Below are 21,462 nucleotides of genomic sequence, written 5' to 3'. Positions count from 1 at the left end.
TTTATTTTGGGTATTAAATAAATTGAAGTCTTTTTATAGAACAATTATAAAAATGAAGCACTGCTTAAAAATATTATTATTTAAATTATTTAAAAAATATATTTTATTACTTTAGTAGAAGTATTTTTTTCAAAAAACTGATTTTTAGTCCTTTTTCCTTTCGTTCTATTTTATAAGCCCCTGAACATTTTTAAAAACTATTAAACTTGTCATATTCTTTGCGTAATTTAGAAAAAAAGGCGCTCTTGATTAATTTTAATTAACAAAGCCGTTTTTGAGATATTTCAGTTTTAAAGTTCAGAAAATTAAAATAAATATTAAAACTGAAAATATTTCAAAAACGACTGTGTTAATCAAAATTAATCAAGGAGACTTTTTTTTCTAAATTGTGCAAAGAATATGAAAAGTTTAATAGTTTTTAAAAATGTTCAGGGGCGTAGAAAATAGAGCTAAAATAAAAGGGGAATCCCCCATAATATATGTTACTGTATCATTATGAAAACAAGTTTATTGTATATTATAATTTTTAAAATTCAAATTTGAGTGGCTAAGAACAAAGTTTTATGTTGATTTTCTTCATTATTAGATGTGTTCTACGTGTTAACAAATTTAATGCTGTTTAATTAATAAAATTGTATCAAAAACTAAAAATATATTAAAGATATTATGTCCAAATTGCTCTAAAATTAACATAAAATACTAATTAGGGCTTTTATATTGTTAAATTTAAAAAAAGTCGATTAGATACATTGTGATAAAAACTAAAATTAGCACAAGTTCTTGAAAAAAAAACCAAACATTTTATTACTAGGGCAAATTTTTTTCAAGGTAAAGGTGTGCCAGTTGTTATGTACTTAGTTAATTAATCAACGACGTAGATAAATAGTGTAACTCAGGCGAAATTGGGGATGGTCAAACAAAAAATACTTTGGCAAATTGTCCCAGACGATAAGTGTGATCTCACCTCCAATTAATTTGGACGGTGTCACGCCAATTCGAATCGAATAAACAAACACACCGTCACGAAACTAATGGCAAACATTATTATTGTCATTTATGATAATGCAGACGCAAATACACCTAAATTACATGAGACGTCGTCACCGTTATGAATGTGATATTTAGAAGGATGCTTACAACGTATCCCTCGGAATTCAACGATGTGAGACTCAACGACCGCGACCCCATCCCGCTGCTGGCCAACGAATTCCTCGACCTCGACACCGACCTGTCCCTGGTCTGGTAGTGACCGCCGAGCGACCTCGAGCTGTCCCTCCTCGACCTGTGACCCCCATTCTCGCCCTTGTAAGGGTTCTCGTACGACTTGCTTGCCGAGTAACTGTTCACCAACGACTTAGCCGGAATAGTCAGGCTGGCGTAGCCCGACGACCCTCTGTAACCGTTCGGGAAGTACGGGCTCTGATAGTTGGAGGTGTAGGTGGAGTTGTAGCCCGAGTAGCTGGACGGCGTCGAGTACGGGGAGCTGTAGCTGTTGGTACCAAAAAACCCGAGACTCCTCGGCCTGTTGTACCCGGAGGTGGAGGTCCTCACCGCCGACGTGGACCTGTGCCTCGACGGCACCACCGGCTGTTTACTCCTGAACGACATGGCACCGACAGACACGCGGGGCCGCCACAGTTATGTAAAACGCAGGCGGAACGACACCGGGAACGTTCTATTTAAAACTGCGTGAAAACGCGGTAAATAAGCGAAATGCCGACCAGAAGTTCGGCTGGGGAACACGCGCACACGCGAGTCACGCGCCTATTTATACGTGTTTTTTTTTCTTCTCTGCTCTTCGTTTGTTTCGTTCGATTTGATGGTGCGCCGTTCAAGTGCAGGGATGCAGTTCGTGGGGGCGGGCGTCCGAAGGTTGGAATGACACACCGGTTTTTCCTTTCCAATATATTAGAAATTTGCGTTGGAAGCACACATATACTCAGAGACATAGAAAGCAAAACATCTCAACAAAATTTGATGTCTACACTCATCCACATCAAGACAAAAAATGATATTTTTCTACAAGTAATTGGTAATCTTTTTCCTTTTGTTGTCTTCAGGGGATTCTTTCATTCATTTTCAATGTCTTTAGTACTAGAGAGTGAAAATTTTAGACATCTAATTAAGTTTAATGGAGGGTGAATTGCTGGAGGACGAAAGTCTGCTGCTGGAGAAGTGGTTTACAGAAAGAAGGCTTCTTTCCATGAGCAGTAGAGCCACTTTTGAAGCGGATAATCAAAAAATCTGATGTAAATTTGTTGTCATAAACTGATGTGGGACATCACAAGCAGAAGACTTTGAAATTTAGACATCCCTCCTCAGAATTTAGGAGACCTTTAGCTTCAATTAGATCATTAAATCAATGCCAAGGCAGATCAATGAGTCTGAGATCAAAACTGAACGAATATTAGATTGAGAGTTATTTGTAGAAGATTTACCAAAGCTGTATTTACTTCTAACACTTCTTACCGATTAAACTGACCTACATAATATTCTAATATTGCTGTTTCAATGAAAAAGAAGGAGGATGGACATATGTATTTTAGAAAAATGGAGTTTTGCATTTATAATAGTGGCCAAAATTATAGGAATTCATTAAAACATATTAAAAATATGGGCTGTAACACAAAAACTGAACTATAAGACATTTTTCATTGCCTTTAGTTTGTGCTTTCTCTCATATTGGAAGAGATAGGAATGCTTTCAAAAGTCTAATGAAATAAAGTCACTTGATTCAGAAGGTGAAACACAAAATCGACCTTTTTATGGAAAGTGTGTCTTCTAATTTCCAACGATTAACTTAGGAAACTGAAGGACCCATTTGCTCCTTTTCGTAGGACCTTTAGAAGACCAGTTTTTAAACATTCTGATATAAATTTATTGTCATGAATAGATGTGGGACATCACAGACAGAAGACTTTGAAATTCAGCCATCCCTCCACAGAATTTAGAAGACCTTCAGCCTCAATTAGATCATTAAATTAATTCCAAGACAGATCAATGAGTCTCTCCTCTCAATGACCCTAAACAGCAGACCAAAACTCAACGAAAATTAGACTGAGAGTTATTTGGAGAAGATATTCTTCTAACTCTTCTTATTGACCAAACTGACCTATATAATATTCTAATATTGCTGTTTCAATGAAAAAGAAGGAGAACAGACATATGCATTCTACAAAAAATGGAGTTTTACATTTATAGTAGTGGCCAAAATTATAGAAATTTATTAAAATATAGTATAAAACAAAAAGGATATTATACAAAGTGTTAATGTTAAATTAAATAACACAGATTTAACCATCAAAAAACCCTTTAAAAATTAAAGTTACTATATTTATGTCCATCTCAATTCAAGAAAAATATGGGCAAGAATATAGTATAAAAAAACAGTGATCACTGAGTGTACGAATACAGTTAAAATAAATCAAATTTATTCATTCCCCGCCAGAAAAGTGTCCGTGGTCCATTTGTGAACACGCCTACGTCACCAGCGTCTATTTCCAATAGTACCTGGCACTGTTGTGATGAACTGCCGTGCCCGAAATGTACAAAAATACACCCGTCCCACGCGCCAACACGTTGTAGTATAGAAAAAAGTCGCTTGTCCACCAAGTACAACACCAGAAAAGCCTTCGTTGAATGAAAAACGACATTGGCAGGAAAAACTACAGCCTGGCCGATTGCCACACTAAGTGGCCAGACCAAGCACCTGGTTCCTTAGTTCTTAAAAACTGATTCGGGTCGATGGTTAAATATTGGTCGGAGTTACGAGGAAAACTTCATGGGCCATTTCGCAAGACGAAGTCCAATGTGACATATTTATTAAATTAAACAAGAACGAAACTTTTAAGTTGACGAAATGTGGAAACACAACATAATGGTGTCTAAAATTAAACTCAATTACAGACGGACTAGTTAAACGAATTTACTAAAAATAAAATCTGACTGCGTTGCATTATTACATTTGTCATTGTTAATTTTATTAAACACCAAAATTTAATTGATACTAGGATGAAAATGTCAGATTTATTGTTTCAAAATTAGATGAGTTATTTTCACAACAAAAACTGTTGTTCAACATTCTGGTTTGGGCGTTTGTTTTTTATACAAATGAAACCACAATTTAAACATAAGAATCAAATGGTTTTGTCATATATTTCAAAAAGTCTAAACAACCATTTTCTTCTCTTAATTAATTTATATTTACATTCAAAATTTTTCTTTTTACCCACATTGTTGTCTCAAGTTTTCACATATTGAAAGTTATTAAGATTATGATTTTTACAGAGGTCAATTTTCAAAAGACATTCTTCATTTCATCCTCTAAATCCGTCAATAACACAAATAATTTGAGAGTAGTTTTATGACAAGTTTGGAAAATGTCTGAATCTACATTTTCCTCTTAAAATGACATAAATATATACTTTAAATTTCTCTTTTTACAGACATTGTTGTCTCAAGTTTTCACTTGTTGAAGCTTATTAAGATTATGACTTTTATAGAGTCAATTTTCAAAAGACATTCTTCATTTCATCCTGTAAAATCTATCAATATCACGAAACATTTGATAGTAATTTTATGACAAGTTTGGAAAATGTCTGAATCTACATTTTCCTCTTAAAATAACATAAATATATACTTTAAATTTCTCTTTTTACAGACATTGTTGTCTCAAGTTTTCACACGTTGAAGCTTATTAAGATTATGACTTTTATAGAGGTCAAATTTCAAAAGACATTCTTTATTTCAGTCAATATAACAAAACATTTGAGAGTAATTTTATGACAAGTTTGGAAAATGTCTGAATCTACATTTTCCTCTTAAAAATGACATTAATATACACTTTAAATTTCTTTTTTAAAGACTTTGTTGTCTCAAGTTTTCACATGTTGAAGCTTATTAAGATTATGACTTTTATAGAGGTCAATTTTCAAAAGACATTCTTCATTTCATCCTGTAAAATCCGTCAATATCACAAAACATTTAGGAATGGCTTAATGACAAGTTTGAAAAATATCTAAATCTACATTTTCCTATTAAAAATTGACATAAATATACTCTCTTTTTACAGGCATTGTTATCTGTTGGAGCTTATTAAGTTCATGACTCCGATAGAGGTCAATTTTCAAAAGACATTCTTCAGCCAGTTCCATTAAGATATAAAGTAATGACAAGACAATTTGTAAAGTAATACGCCACAGTAAATTTACACAGTATCTTGTCAACAATCAATTCGATTAGTGCGTCCGTTATTGATGTCACTTTCCTAAATAAAAACCGGTGACATTGAATTCGCACCTTTTACAGCCCATCACCGTCACACCACCATCGATCGTCGTCGTCCGCGAAAACGAAAACGGTCGCGTGCACATGCACAATTTCCAACCCGTCCAAAAATAGACAGACGACCGTTTTCCAAACGCGTCTCGACGCACAATTTACGGCATCCGACGTATTTGGGTTATTGTGTTTCGTTAGAACGCCATTGACAACGTCGTAAAACGTTTTAATCCATATTGTATGTAAACCTCAAAGATAATATTTGGTTTATAAGTCTGAGACGCCTTTATTTTTATTAATGGTCGCGACAATTTGTCTTGCAACACATCTGCTTCTATAATTAATTAATAAACGTATTTGCTCGAGTAAAATGCTAATAGAATGTGTGTGCATCACATTGCAAACGTATAAACAAAACATTCGGTGCTGTTAACAGCATCACATCCATTTGATTAATTCATGGTGGCACTTAATTGATTTAGAATCGACTGGAATTTTCTTACAAGCGTGTAAACATCTATTTTCCGTGTATTTTTGGTTTCACTTAGTTTCTGTTTATTTGTGCAGTAGTAATTTTACTGAACTACATAAATACGTAGAATTTTCTTAGTATTTTTTCACCTGCAAAATTGGTCAAATAAAATTGTGGACTCCCACACGCAGTTCGAACCGCTGGTCATTTACATCGTCGTTCTCGGTAAATAAACAGAAATGATGGAGTGTGTTTCTGACACATTTTATTTTCATATGTTTTCCCACGTTGGAGTTCGTTAATTTATTAGGATAGTAACTCAATTTTCATAAAAATGATTTTTATTACGTGTTGTAAACACATCAACATCACAAACGATTGATTAAATTTTCGTTTTTACAGACATTGTTGTCTCAAGTTTTCACATATTGAAGCTTATTAAGATTATGGCTTTTATAGAGGTCAATTTTCAAAAGACATTCTTCATTTCATCCTGTAAAATCCGCCAATATCACTAAACATTTGAGAGTAATTTTATGACAAGTTTGGAAAATGTCTGAATCTACATTTTCCTCTTAAAAATGACATAAATATACAATTTAAATTTCTCTTTTTACAGACATTGTTGTTTCAAGTTTTAACATGTCGAAGCTTATTAAGATTATGACTTTTATAGAGGCCAATTTTCAAAAGACATTCTTCATTTCATCCTGTAAAATCTGTCAATATCACGAAACATTTGAGAGTAATTTTGTGTCAAGTTTGGAAAATGTCTGAATCTACATTCTCCTATTAAAAATGACATAAATATATGCTTTAAATTTCCCTTCTTACAGACATTGTTGTCTCAAGTTTTCACATGTCGAAGCTTATTAAGATTATGACTTTTATAGAGGCCAATTTTCAAAAGACATTCTTCATTTCATCCTGTAAAATCTGTCAATATCACGAAACATTTGAGAGTAATTTTGTGACAAGTGTGGAAAATGTCTGAATCTACATTCTCCTATTAAAAATGACATAAATATATGCTTTAAATTTCCCTTCTTACAGACATTGTTGTCTCAAGTTTTCACATGTCGAAGCTTATTAAGATTATGACTTTTATAGAGGCCAATTTTCAAAAGACATTCTTCATTTCATCCTGTAAAATCCGTCAATATCACGAAACATTTGAGAGTAATTTTGTGACAAGTTTGGAAAATGTCTGAATCTACATTCTCCTATTAAAAATGACATAAATATACACTTTAAATTTCTCTTTTTACAGACATTGTTGTCTCAAGTTTTCACATGTCGAAGCTTATTAAGATTATGACTTTTATAGAGGCCAATTTTCAAAAGACATTCTTCATTTCATCCTGTAAAATCAGTCAATATCACAAAATATTTGAGAATAATTTTGTGACAAGTTTGGAAAATGTCTGAATCTACATTCTCCTATTAAAAATGACATAAATATATGCTTTAAATTTCCCTTCTTACAGACATTGTTGTCTCAAGTTTTCACATGTCGAAGCTTATTAAGATTATGACTTTTATAGAGGCCAATTTTCAAAAGACATTCTTCATTTCATCCTGTAAAATCCGTCAATATCACGAAACATTTGAGAGTAATTTTGTGACAAGTTTGGAAAATGTCTGAATCTACATTCTCCTATTAAAAATGACATAAATATACACTTTAAATTTCTCTTTTTACAGACATTGTTGTCTCAAGTTTTCACATGTCGAAGCTTATTAAGATTATGACTTTTATAGAGGCCAATTTTCAAAAGACATTCTTCATTTCATCCTGTAAAATCAGTCAATATCACAAAATATTTGAGAATAATTTTGTGACAAGTTTGGAAAATGTCTGAATCTACATTCTCCTATTAAAAATGACATAAATATATGCTTTAAATTTCTCTTTTTACTGACATTGTTGTCTCAAGTTTTCACATGTTGAAGCTTGTTAAGATTATGACTTTTATAGAGGTCAAATTTCAAAAGACATTCTTCATTTCATCCTGTAAAATCTGTCAATATCACAAAACATTTGAGAGTAATTTTATGACAAATTTGAAAAATGTGTGAATCTACATTTACCTATTAAAAATGACATAAATATACACTTTAAATTTCTCTTTTTACAGACATTGTTGTCTCAAGTTTACACATGTTGAAGCTTATTAAGATTTTGACTTTTACAGAGGTCAATTTACAAAAATATTCTCCACTTCACCTTGTAAATAAAGTACTCAAAAGATTCGAGAGGAAATTCATAAATATAAATTAAAGCCTCTCTGTCTGGACTCAAATAACATTGCAAAACATTTGAAAAATGCTTTTCAGTGATTCATCTCCCGAAACAATACTAAAAAGCAACAGTGACGAATGCCATTGGATCAGTGCCTGCAATTTCGTCCTTGTCCGTTACAAATTTTTCAAGAACCTTTTACAAAAGTGAAAAACACCACCTGCAATAATATCAGTCAGCTGTTCTTTAATAGTAAACACAACAAATGCAACAGTTTTTGATTCAAAAAACCGCTGTTGTTGCTTCACTAACATTTCCCTGAAAACCAAATTCTATTTTTGGTCGGTGTAAGTTAATGAAAATCGATCGTTTAATTAGAATTTGCGGACGCACGTGGCAGTTTTCCAAATGCGTGATTTCTCTATTACTTATCCATTTAACCGACGGATTATTTTTCATTTTTGGTCGAACAAAAACGATGAATTAACTAAGCGGAAATGTGCCAAAACACCAACACAAAACACATCAACAACATGACAATGGCTAAAAATATTTTATACTCAACTTAAACGTCTTAGTATCCTGAAAGGTACAAAACGACAAATTTTCAAACAATGAATCACGGGGCGCTACTAAATTCGGTGCATGCCCAATTTATTTTTAATGAGACGACGCCAACGCATCGACGAAGACGATCTTGATCTGTTATCTAAATTAATAAACGAATTAGCATAACGTTTGTCATATATGAAATCGTCCTTCAGTTCAGTATTTCAGCGACGATTGTGCGTTCAACTACGCAGTTTTGTGTTCAGTTATTCGCATTTCACACATTTTCATCCACCATTTCTGATAAGTATTATTATTTATTGTTAAAGAACAAATTAATATTAATAATAACATAAGTTTTCTGGTTAAGGAGGACTTAAAAACAGCTTATTTTGTATTTTATTAAAAAATATTTGTCATACTTAATAATTATTGAATATTTTATGGATTTTTTAATTATAATAAATAATAAAATTAAATTAATCATAATTTATAAAGAAAAAGAATATTTTGAAGGATTTTTTAATGAATTTATATATTTTTTTGTTGACAGGAACATACTCAAATATGATTTAAAAATTGTTTGTAGTTTTACTTTATTAAAAAACTTTTTAGTGTTTACTTCAAAATTAAAATTTTTGATATTAATTTATCAAAAATAATATAATTTTGTGGTATAAATTATTAATAAAGAATGAACATGTTTTAAAGGATTTTTTAATGAATTTATACATTTTTCTCTTGACAGGAACAATTCTAATAAGTCCACCACTTAAATATGATTTAAAAACTGTTTGTTGTTTTATTTTTCAAAAAACTTTTTAGTGTTAACTTCAAAATTAAAATTTTTGATATTATTTTATCAAAAATAATATAATTTTGTGCTGTAAATTATTAATGAAGATAAAAAAAGGATTTTTTAATGGATTTATACATTTTTCTGTTGGTAGTAACAGATTTTAATAATAATAACCACTCAAATATGATGATGAAACAAATAATAGTCTTAGACCATATTTAATACACATTTTTATAGCATTCCTAAACAAGCCCACAAATTACATTGACCAGTACTCACCTCTTGGTGGTTGATCTTGAGATCATCATAGTCGCCAGCTCCGGAGGACTCTTTGTCTTGGTCGCAGTCCTTGAAACAAACACCCATAGTTAAACAAAGCGACAGAGCATAAAATCAACAACTTACATCCACATTGTCGAAGTTTACAACTCCGGTGGACCGTCGTTTCGGTCGCCTCCTTCGCTGGATGGCCGCCTGGGTGGCCAGAGTGGCTTGAGCGTTTCGCACGTCGTTTTCTTTGTCCTGATCTGGAACACACGTGGTAAAAACAGAAATTACACACTTTTACCTCGCTTGTTAAGTTAGTTAAAAGCAATTAAATTCGTAAGTGACATCAAATGTTTATTGCCAACCATAAAGTTAAGTCAACAAAGTAAGTCCACAGCGAGACAGTTTTATTTCCAATCAAATAATTAATACAGGATTCATTTACAGATTGTTAGCACCGGTTCCTCTCACCTTTCTCTTCTAGGCTCTTCGGTCTGCGCAGCGGCAACGTGACGGTGGCGTCGGCCGTTTCGACTGGCGCCGACGTAGGCCGTTGGCCGCCGCCCCCCGTGGCGGCGGCAGCACGTCTCACGAATGAGGGCGTGCTCGGGGGTTCCGCCGGCTTTGTGGCGTCCTCCAGCTTGAACTGAAAGCACATCACAATAAAAATCACTGTCTTAATTTAAATTATTCTAGTTTTAAAGATGAATACTCGGCAAATAAATCGTAATTATGGCCATTCCGTACAAGATTCGTTATGTTTTACGAGGAAAACCTGCGAATAATTATAATAAGGTTAACTAAAAATGTTACTTTCGTCAAGATAAATTGTTAAAATGATAAGAGATTAATTTTTTTAAAAGGTAAGTATTTTAGTCACTAAATCAAATCAAGTAAATACAATATATAAATAGTTTGATTATTTGAATTATATAATATAATAAAATAAAGTAAAAGTAAATACAAATTTACGAGACAAAATATGACAAAGAAATACTTAAATATATTTTTTCAAGTTTCCATTTTATGTTTAAATGTTTATTTAGATTATTCACATGTTTTAAATATGATTTATAATCAAATTAAATAAAGTAAATATTAAATAATCAAACTTTCTTGTATTATACAAAGGAATATTAGAATAAATTAAGACCAAACACGACAAAGACATAAATTTTTCCGAATATTTCATGTGATCCTTTAACTAAAATTAATAATTAAATTAAATAAAGCAAATATAAAACAAATGGTGTTTATTTAAATAATCAAACTTTCTTGTATTAATAAAGAAACATTAAGACATCACATGAAAAGTGACTTAAATATAAGTTAACTTATTTTTAACATTGACCAACTCAACAAACATGACTTGTAGACTTAAAATAAGACCGTGAGACCATAAATTTTTCCAAAAAAGCAAAGGAAAAAACAGTGCTTACTTAGTACCAGTAGAGACATCCATTGAAGAATAGACTTACTAAAAAATACTGCGTCGCAGGTCACTGGAAATCTATTGTACATTTCTTATATGGATTGTGCCCATATATGTTTTTAGTAATAATAGATATTAATCTTGTTAGGACAACAACATCTAAATACAACAGAAACCATTGTTATTGATATAGTTTTATTAATTATTAATTAATTGTATAAATAGAAGTTTTATTTATGTATAAATTTGGCAACAAATACTGATTAATAATAATAATAAGTAAAAAAGCGTACTTATACTAATACTGGGTAAATAATAAATATATATATTAATTAAATATACAAACACTAAAAACAAATTAACTAATATATCAAACGTTTACAGTAACAGATAAGTAGAAGGACGAGAAGAGATAGTATATGCTGTATAGGGTGGCACACAAAATACAAGCTTAGAAGCAAAACCATTAGGATAGGGCATATCTGAAAATAAAGAAAAAACTAAACTAATCGGGAGCAATTAATCCGTGACACGTCGTCTGATTATGTGGACACGGACATCCTGTTAAGATGGTCGGAATGGTTAGGTGATTGTCTGACGTGTGGATTAGTGCCGTACATACACAGACCCCGGAAACTCACCCCCAGGGAAACGACTCGGGACGCTTACCACCGAACAACGAGGATAAAGTTTCGTCACAAGCAATAACTAAACTCAAATGTTAAGTGGCACAGAAGACAATGATGTGCAATTAAATATTAATTTTAGTACAAATGTGTGACTCAATCAATTGTGGGTGAGGTTTTATCAACTGGACCCTTTATATAAATGGTCATTTTGTGGTTAATACTCTCCCATATAAGTTTCTATTACATTTAATTACTATATATAAGCTGAAGTTATTATAATTTATATATTTTTAATGATTTCCTTCATTTTGTACAAGATAAAACATAAGAAACATTAAAAAAATGAATGAGTTTTGTTGGGTAATATAATTCATTAAGAAAGACTATTTAAGGACCCTAAATTATGATTATTTGAGGAGATTTAGATAGAAAATTTTAATTATTTATATAATTTTTGAATAAATTTTATAGAGGATTTAATTGAGAAACCCCCACACAAACATCACAACGCCAGCCCCAAGTGCAACAGTTACACACATCGTTAGTGGTGGCAAGCAAGACACGGTACCATCGACAAATGAAAACACAGTCACAAAACCACGCGTGCGCAACACGTAACGATCGTACTCACTTTGCAGGTGCCGTTGTCGACGCGCAGCCGCCACGAGGGCCGACGCTCGTGGGTGGCGGCGGCCGCCGCGGCGGCAGCCGCCTCGTCCGCGCTGTCCCTCGTCGTCGGTACGGTGGGTGCGGCCGTCGTGATCGTCGCGGTCACCGTCTGCGTCGATCCGCCGCCGTTCGCGTCGCCGTTCGGGCCCGACGACTGTTTAGTGCACACGTACATACATAATTGTGGTGATTAGTCGATGTGCGCGTGTGCGAGTGATCCGACTGATCATCGTCGATCGGCGCGTTAATTAAACTAATTTACGTATCTATCAGGTGTGCAGGGACCACAACTCACAAACAATTGTTTCAACCAATTATTTAATTAATACTGTTGTTGTTGTTGCATTGTGTGACTTGTGCTCTCGACAAAAGCAGTCTTAAATACCCTTTAATTCCAATTCTACCTTTGGTTGTAAATAAATCATACACTCTTAAAGCGTGTTTATATAATTAATTATGAAGGTAATAATTAAGCCTCTCATAACAGTAAAAAATACGTAATAAAATATTTAAAATTTGTTGAGAAATCGAAAATATTAATAGTTTTGTAAAGTTAATCCTTATACACTAGAAAGCCAAATTGGAAGACATGGATGGACATATTGGTTTGTAAAAACTGTACTACTCATGAGAATTTGATCTGGTTTTATTTTAAATGGTAGAAGGAAGATACACCAACATTTTACACCATTATAGAACCTCTGTGATAATTAAGTGACTATGATTAATTAAATAAGTAAGTAGTTACTTCTTTGTCTTCTATTCCATATTTTCTCACCTTCAGACAGTTAGTTACAGGAAATGGACCAAATAAAATCATTTGATTATTTAATATTACAGAGAGCTTATTTAAGGACATTTTGAGTCCCATAAGATCGATACAATTATTACTTTTTTACATTGTTTTTGGCATATATTTTACTGTCAGAGAAGCTCATACTATAAACATTATTAGTTACTGTAATTACTTGCATTGACGAACCAAGTTGAAGTGAACTAAACCTATCCAAACTACTCAAAACTTGATACTTCCACATTACATGAATTTAAATAAAAAATAAGTGCCCAAGTTTTAAGTAGTTCAACCTGGAAATAAAGCCCAACAAATCTAAACTAACAATAAAATGGTAACACGTCCGGATATACCCTAACAACAAATGGCAATGTTTCCTGCGCCTCCCTCTCGACCAGACTGGATCTCAGTCGTGTAGAAAAACGAAAACGGACAGGATACAAATAAAACAGCCGAGAAAACGGTATCTTACTGTGTCTGTTTTGTTGTTGTTCGTCTGGCTCTTCTTGACGTACTGCTCGGCCGACTTGATCTCCTCCAGCGTGACGCCCTGTGTAGACCGCCTCGTTTCGCGTACGCGTTTCGCATGGGCCTTCCTCTGCGTCTCGCTCTCCTCATCTCTCACCGGTGGCACGAACGACCTAAACCCAAAAAATCAATCAAAACCACTCCCAATCACTAACAGTAATACTAAGTTGCTGTACAGGTTGAGTTAAACGGTGACAAAACAAAGCCACACACTTTAGTTTCCTTAAAAAAAATATGTACATAATAAAAAACCACACTGCAAAAACAAAGGAACCAAAAAAACAGTGCGCAAAAACCGTACTTGAAGAAGTTCTTGAACATCTGCAATCGGGTGCCGCCGGGCGTTGTCGGCGTGGTGGGCGTGGTCGACGTTGTCGTCGTCGGGGTGGAGGGCGTGGCCTCTTTGCCGATCGGCAGTTTCAAGCCGCTGACGTTCGTCACAGACACGTTATTATCAGGGGGGGGGGACCAACTTAATTGACGGACTTACCTTCTGAGAGTCTGGGCTGCGGCAGGTACTGGACTAGAAGCTGGCGACGTTTTGCTCGGCGTCGACGTTGTACTGGTTGTGGTGCTCACGGAGTTCTGGGAGTCCGATTTCTCTTCCTTACTGTTTAGAAAATAACGGTCGAGTTAAAGTTTTGCAATAAAAATAAATTCGCCAAGGTCATGCCAACAAACACTTAAAGTTTTGGGTACCTCAAAAAATAATTTAAGTTTTTGGTCCATATTAAAAACGTAAATTAGTTTTTCTGGTATTTAATAAAAAGAAATTAAATACGACTTGTTAGTAGTAAAATGATTAATGAGTAACCTCTATTAGTAATTAAACCCAAATATTTTTAAAAAATGCTCTGATTAATTCACTACCATGCATTAATTAATATTAATGTAGAATTCTGATTTAATCCATTATATTTAATTTAAGATTAAATCACAACTCCTTATTAAAAAAACTTGAAAGGGTGTGAGAACTTATAAAATATTATCTCAGCCCTCACACCCCTGATTTATAATAATAATAATAATAATAAATAAAATGGTTAACATGCATACCTGTCGACCTTTGGTTTAAAAATAAGGATAGTGTCGGAGTTAGGTCGTTTGGAATAAGGAATGATATCGCTTTTATTTTTATATGCCTGAATGCGTTCATGCAGCGTCTTATTTCTCGTATAGGACCTAAACATACAAGCCTGCTGTGAGATGCGTTAGAGAATGCTGATTCCGATTAATCAGTTCATACTACTTATATAAACGGTGGTGTGCGTGTGTCTCTAATTTTTTTAACGATAACAGAACAGGATAATACATAAAATTTCCCCATTTATGGTATGAAATATGTTTAAGAAAGGTATATATTAATTAAAAATTGGTGTTCTTCTTCTTAAACATGCTTCATACTGTTAATTTATGTTAAATAATAATTTTAATTATATCCCTTTTATTCTTATATTCATTTTTATTAAACCCTACGTAAAACTGGAGAACTCTAATGTGCCCAAAATTCTTGTGTAATAAAACAAAAAACAAAAATAATAATAATAATAGAAAAACCAGCCAATTCCAAACTCTACCCAACCTACAAGTAGTACAAACTAATAATAAAAAGAATAAAAATCGGAACTATTAAAAAAGTCACCCCTCTTGGCAATAATGAATGAATTAATACCTAATTAATTAAGCCGCAGCGAAAACAATTAGTAAACCAAGTAGTTAATGTTCGCCAGATGTCGTTATTAATGCCTTCATTTTGCGAAGAAGTAGTTAAATGAAGAAAATAGTGTTAATCGGTAGTAAATCAACAATCACACTTACTTCTCCTCGCCCAGACTGTTGCTCCTCCTCAGCGTCACTTCGTCTGTGTCGCCGTTGTTTTTCACAACTGCACCGAAATTTTGATTAAACAAAAAGGGGAATGTAAAAGGCGCAGACTTACCGAAACTGGCAGTTTTGGTGGGACTTTCCGGTTTGTTTTTGTTCAGACCTTTCCTCCAAGCCGGCGTCTCCTCGGCGTTGTTCTCCACGATTTGTTTTTGGCCTGTGGGCGGCAGTCTGGTTATGGTGTCCACGTTGTTGTGTACCGTGTCGGTTAAAACGTTCACGCCGTTCTTTTTCTCTGAAAATCATTTGTTTTATCAAAATTTTGAAACAACAACATTTATTTTTTGTGAGTACTTGTGGTGCAATTATTTATTATTAAATTAATCGACGGGTAAACCTGAAAATTCGACAATCATAAAAATCATGCTCGATGCTTTAAAAACATTAATAACAAAGATGTTATGAGTTCACTGACACATAACATTAAGGTACAATTCTAATAAGTTTTTTGATTGAAAATTTCATTTTAAAATGCGTCATTAAATATCCGGGAATTGTTGAAGGTATTTTTACGATGTACACATGGTTAGTGTTTACAATTCATGCAGTAATCTGTTATAAACATCAGTGCGTTTTAAATATTTGTTATTTTGTTCAACTTTTACGGGAACGTCAGTGTTTTTCCAGAGATATACTAATTAGTTGATAATGCTGGTTTACAGTGTAACTTCTTCTATTAAAACACTCATTTCTTTCTTATTTGGACTAATTTCTAGATAGTTTACACAATTACAAACATCAGTCATATCAGACCAAGATGGGATTAAACAAGAAGATTTTATGGCAGAAATAAGAAAAGATGAGCATTCAAATTTACTACTGAATCTATGACAGTATATTATTTATAACAGCTATTTTACACACATCAATTTATTGACATCAATTGGTGTATTACCAATAAATTGGACAATTTCTGTATTAGACCTGGTAATAAAATCTGAAAATTGGACAATAAATTGGCCTGTGTGTTGGTTCTATATTTCAGCAACTTTCTGGTTGATTAAAAATTGGGCAATAAATTGGTCATTGGGCTTGTTCTATCTTCTAGCAACTTATTGGTTCATTAAAAATTGGACAATAAATTGGGCAAATTCTGTATTAGACCTAATAATAAATTGAAAATTTTAAAATTGAACAATAAATAGGCCTGTGGGCTTAATTTATCTTCTAGCAACTTAATGGTTGATTAAAAATTGGACAATAAATTGGTCAATTTCTGTATTTAGAAACAAAGAAAGAGAAACAAATTGAAAATCTTAAAATTGAACAATAAATAGGCCTGTGGGCTTATTCTATCTTCTAACAACTTATTGGTTGATTAAAAATTAGACAATAAATTGGTCCAGTTTTATATTATACTTAATAATAAATTGAGGGTCTTACAATAACTTGGTGTGCATAAAACAGCTACAAAATTGAAATTTGTAAACCAGCGAAGTAAGTCAATATTTGTTGTATGCTTTTAGTAATTAGAATGATTAACAAACGATACTGTAAACATATAGAATTGCACAATTACCATCTTCACTACTGCTCGACTCTGATTCCGAGCTGCTAGTCTCCGTTTCCGATTCCGACTCACTTTCGCTTGTCACGTCCATTTCTTAATTAATAATCGGTCGGCATGAGGGAAAACAACAAATTTTTTTTTTGTGTGTACAAAACAAACGCCGTGAAAACGCGACACTTACCGACGTTCTCGTCATTCTTCTTGATTGGAGCGGAATCGTCGGCGCCGGTGATCTCCACCTCCACCTTCTTGAGCTTGGTCGGCGTTTCGGCGTCGGAGGCGCGGGTCTCGGCCCGCTTCTTGGCCTGCCGCCTGTTCATCACCTCGTCCGCGTTCTGCTTCTTCTTCAGCTCCTCGAGGAAGCGGAACATGTCCGTGTCCGACACGTCGAACGGCGTCTGTCCCTGTTCGGAGGAGACAATTAAAACAGTTGGGGGACACGGAGGTTGGAACTTACGACGAAATTTTTGGCGTCCAGGTCGGCCAGTCCCTCGGCCAGCAGCTGGCACGCCTCCTCTTGGCCCCAGTGGGCGGCCGCGTGCATCGCCGTCCATCCGTCCACGTCCTGTGCGTCCACGTCCGCACCGCACTGGAGCAGAATCCTACGGGAAGAACGTTAGTAGGTCGATGAAATGTTGGTCATTTACACCTACTTGATGACGTCCGAATATCCTTTGGCACTGGCCACGTGCAATGGTGTGGCGCCGTGTTTGGGGTGTGCGTGGTTTACCTGTGAACTCTTCGTCGCCAGCCATTCTTTCGCGTCCCGCAGCATGATGCGTTCCTCCTCGTTGCGGGCCGCATCACAGTCGATACCTGAACAAAATTTTGTTTAAAAAATGTACATATTACAGTAAAAATTGAATATTTCGCTTAAATAATTGACCAATTAAGTTTTTATTAACTAATACCAATTAATGACGTCGATATGGAATAATCCTCTTTCATTAAAATATTCTATAATTATCAATTTGTTGGCATTGTTATAGAAAATATAAGATAAAAATGATAATTATTTTTTTTTTCTCAGTGGTTAAAAAGATAAATTTGGAAATATAGAATGAGACAAATCTTTATGAGAGCTTGTTTTTATTTGTTACGTAAGAACACAATTTTGTACCTGGCCAAAATATGTTGATCAAATATAATTATGAAAACGTGTATCACAATATAATTTAAAATAACAATTTATTAATAAAATAAATATAATTAAATAGTTTTAACAGATTAATTTGTAGGCAAAATATCGAGATTTTTATTAAGTTTTAAAATTAGCAAAACTTTTCAAAATTATCATAATTTTAGAGTATTTAGAGAATTGCCATTAAATTTATTCAATTTTAAGATAAAGAGAAGCATTTAAGATGAAAATTTGTTGATTTGTAGGCAAAATATTGAGAGTTTTAAAGAAAAATTTAAGAAATAAATTTAAAATTAATAAAAATAATAACAAGATTATGTAAATTATACATTTTATGTTGTATTTTTCATTATTACAACATTTTTGTTGTAATTTAAATGGGAACAAATGAGTTTACTTGTTGATAAAATAAATAAAATCAAATAGGTTTAATAAATTCATTAGAAAGAATTATGAGATTAATCACACGTTCAAATTTTAACAAGATAAATTTGAAAATTAGCAAAAAAATTTCAAAATTATCATAATTTTAGAGTGTTAAGAGAATTACCATCAAATTTATTCAATTTTAAGATAAAGAGAAGCATTTAAGAAGAAAATTTGTTGATTTGTAGGCAAAATATTGAGAGAGTTTTAAAGAAAAATTTAAGAAATAAATTTAAAATTAATAAAAATAATAACAAGATTATGTAAATTATACATTTTATGTTGTATTTTCCATTATTACAACATTTTTGTTGTAATTTAAATGGGAACAAATGAGTTTACTTGTTGATAAAATAAATAAAATCAAATAGGTTTAATAAATTCATTAGAAAAAATGATGAGATTAATCACACGTTCAGATTTTAACAAGATAAATTTGAAAATTAGCAAAAAAATTTCAAAATTATCATAATTTTAGAGTGTTAAGAGAATTGCCATCAAATTTATTCAATTTTAAGATAAAGAGATGCATTTAAGAAGAAAATTTGTTGATTTGTAGGCAAAATATTGAGAGAGTTTTAAAGAAAAATTTAAGAAATAAATTTAAAATTAATAAAAATAATAACAAGATTATGTAAATTATACATTTTATGTTGTATTTTCCATTATTACAACATTTTTGTTGTAATTTAAATGGGAACAAATGAGTTTACTTGTTGATAAAATAAATAAAATCAAATAGGTTTAATAAATTCATTAGAAAGAATTATGAGATTAATCACACGTTCAGATTTTAACAAGATAAATTTGAAAATTAGCAAAAACCATAAATAAAATAAAAGACAGATACATTCATTAAAAGATTGATAAGATTAAACAAACATAGAGATTTTACTATAATAAAATTTCCTATCTATGTATATAAAAATAAGGAAAAGATAATGTAATAATTAATAACTTGAGAATTCTAAAAATAAGTATGATCTAGTAACTATCTTACAGTTAAAAAGTACAATGGTACTTTTTATCTCATTAAAAAATATTATAAAATGACAATTCAAATAAATAATAATATGTTAGTGAGCAAATTTCAGTGAAAATTGATAAGTAATCATCAGAAAATAGTGACTCCAACGCACAAATCGACAATCTTTAGACTTTGTAACTTATTGCAAACAATCTGCAGTCACCATTTTTCGCTCAGTGACTCAACAGCCAAATAAAAAACACAAAAACCAACAGATACATTATTTACATGCACGTGCCAGTCGTTGCATTATCAGGGAAAACGTCGCGTCGCGTTGCGCAACCGAAATCCCGATTCGACGTGATCAGAGCGTTCTAAAAATATGCAGGAAATCGGCATCGATTAATCAAAACCCACCTCTTTTGTCGACCTCGTCCTGCAGCAGGTTCTTCATGCGATCATCCTCTGCGATGTCGATCGCGAGCTCGCCGTCGTTGTTGACGGCGGCGACGTTCGCGCCCTTCTCCACCAGGTATTTGGCGATGTAGAGGAAGCCGCAGCTGGAGGTGGCGTGCAGCGGCGTCCAGCCCTCGTTGTCGCCGCGGTTCACGTCCGCCCCGTGCTCGACCAGAAACTCGACCATGTCGAGGTTGTCGTCGATGCATGCCTACGAACAAGGTGTATAAATAAAATTAAAATTACTTGTCTAAATGTGGACGAATGTGACGGATAGAAAAATCCAATTGCAATTACGTATTTTATGTTTAACTGTTCTAATTATGGTCGTCTGAGTGTATTTCTGAATCGAGTTAAAAATATCGGAAACACAATTGTCGGGTCGATCGTTTTTTGCATCGGAAACTCACATTACCAAAATATATTTAATTAATTCATTCGATGTAAGAATGATTTTTATTGGAACAAATGAGAACAAAATCATAATTAAAGACAATTGTAGAAAAATAAAATTGATTAAAATGTTACAACTTTTTAAACAAAGAATAATATAGTATAAAAAATAAATTTGAAACAAATAAAAATAAAAGTTTTATATAAAAATTAAAAAAAAAAATAAAATTTCATTCAGTATTTCCCAAATTCAAAGAAAAAATTAAATTTGATCATTATGTAATAAAATTGAACATTTTAAAATGGAAAAAAATTTAATAATTTAATGTAACAAATCACAAAAATTTTAGGTTTTTAGGCAATTAATTAATATTAATATCTTATGTCTATTAAAAAATTCTAAGCTTAGTCGAATTGTGGGATAATTCACAATCAGTATTTTCATTTGAAGCATTTCAAATAGAACTGATCAAATACATATAGAATTTTTAAGTTCCAAATAGAAATTAAGAGGAGAAAATAATAAAATTTCATGAAAATATTTCCCAAATTCAAAGAAAAAATTAAAATTGAACATTGTGTAATAAAATTGAGCACTTTAAAATGGAAAAAAACTAATAATTTCATGTAACAAATCACAAAAATTTTAGGTTTTTAGACAATTAATTAATATTAATATCTTTTGTCTATTAAAAAATTCTAAGTCTAGTCGAATTGTGGGATAATTCACACTCAGTAATTTTATTTAAAGTATTTCAAATGAAATTGATCAAATACATATAAAATTTTTAAGTTCTAAATAGAAATTAAGAGGAAAATATTAAATAAAATAATAAAATTTCATGAATATATTTTCAAAATTCAAAGAAAAAATAAAAATTGAACATTGTGTAATAAAATTGAGCACTTTAATATGGAAAAAGTCTAATAATTTGTAAAAAATCACAAAAATGTTTGGATTTTAGACATATTAAAAGCTTTAAAAGAAAAAGAAAATATCAGAAGGAATTTAAAGTAAAATTTTA

At 32.5% G+C, this 21,462-nt stretch overlaps 1 protein-coding gene across 8 annotated transcripts in view; it reads right to left on the bottom strand.

Annotated features, from left to right (window-relative positions):
* Positions 1 to 21,462, bottom strand: part of LOC109607528 (protein phosphatase 1 regulatory subunit 12A-like) — a 31,801-nt gene that overhangs the window by 4,584 nt on the left and 5,755 nt on the right. For 3 of the 8 annotated variants that reach the window (XM_049963453.1, XM_049963450.1, XM_049963451.1), the window contains exons 2-16: positions 20,006 to 20,255; positions 17,708 to 17,870; positions 17,512 to 17,656; positions 17,236 to 17,458; positions 17,064 to 17,147; positions 15,600 to 15,779; positions 15,479 to 15,545; positions 14,717 to 14,842; positions 14,151 to 14,270; positions 13,962 to 14,087; positions 13,605 to 13,773; positions 12,302 to 12,493; positions 10,081 to 10,255; positions 9,748 to 9,869; positions 9,622 to 9,690 (exon numbers count right to left, since the gene is read on the bottom strand). In XM_049963453.1, coding sequence (XP_049819410.1) covers positions 9,622 to 9,690; positions 9,748 to 9,869; positions 10,081 to 10,255; positions 12,302 to 12,493; positions 13,605 to 13,773; positions 13,962 to 14,087; positions 14,151 to 14,270; positions 14,717 to 14,842; positions 15,479 to 15,545; positions 15,600 to 15,779; positions 17,064 to 17,147; positions 17,236 to 17,458; positions 17,512 to 17,656; positions 17,708 to 17,870; positions 20,006 to 20,255 — 2,211 coding nt within the window. The remainder of the gene's footprint in view (positions 1 to 9,621; positions 9,691 to 9,747; positions 9,870 to 10,080; positions 10,256 to 12,301; positions 12,494 to 13,604; positions 13,774 to 13,961; positions 14,088 to 14,150; positions 14,271 to 14,716; positions 14,843 to 15,478; positions 15,546 to 15,599; positions 15,780 to 17,063; positions 17,148 to 17,235; positions 17,459 to 17,511; positions 17,657 to 17,707; positions 17,871 to 20,005; positions 20,256 to 21,462) is intronic. The other 5 variants (XM_049963457.1, XM_049963454.1, XM_049963455.1 and 2 more) reach the window with 5 other exon arrangements.

This window comes from Aethina tumida, chromosome 2 (assembly GCF_024364675.1).
Source record: "Aethina tumida isolate Nest 87 chromosome 2, icAetTumi1.1, whole genome shotgun sequence".
NCBI lineage: Eukaryota > Metazoa > Arthropoda > Insecta > Coleoptera > Nitidulidae > Aethina > Aethina tumida.
The sequence above is the reverse complement of the archived record's forward strand: the minus strand, read 5'-3'. Positions and strand labels throughout refer to the sequence as shown.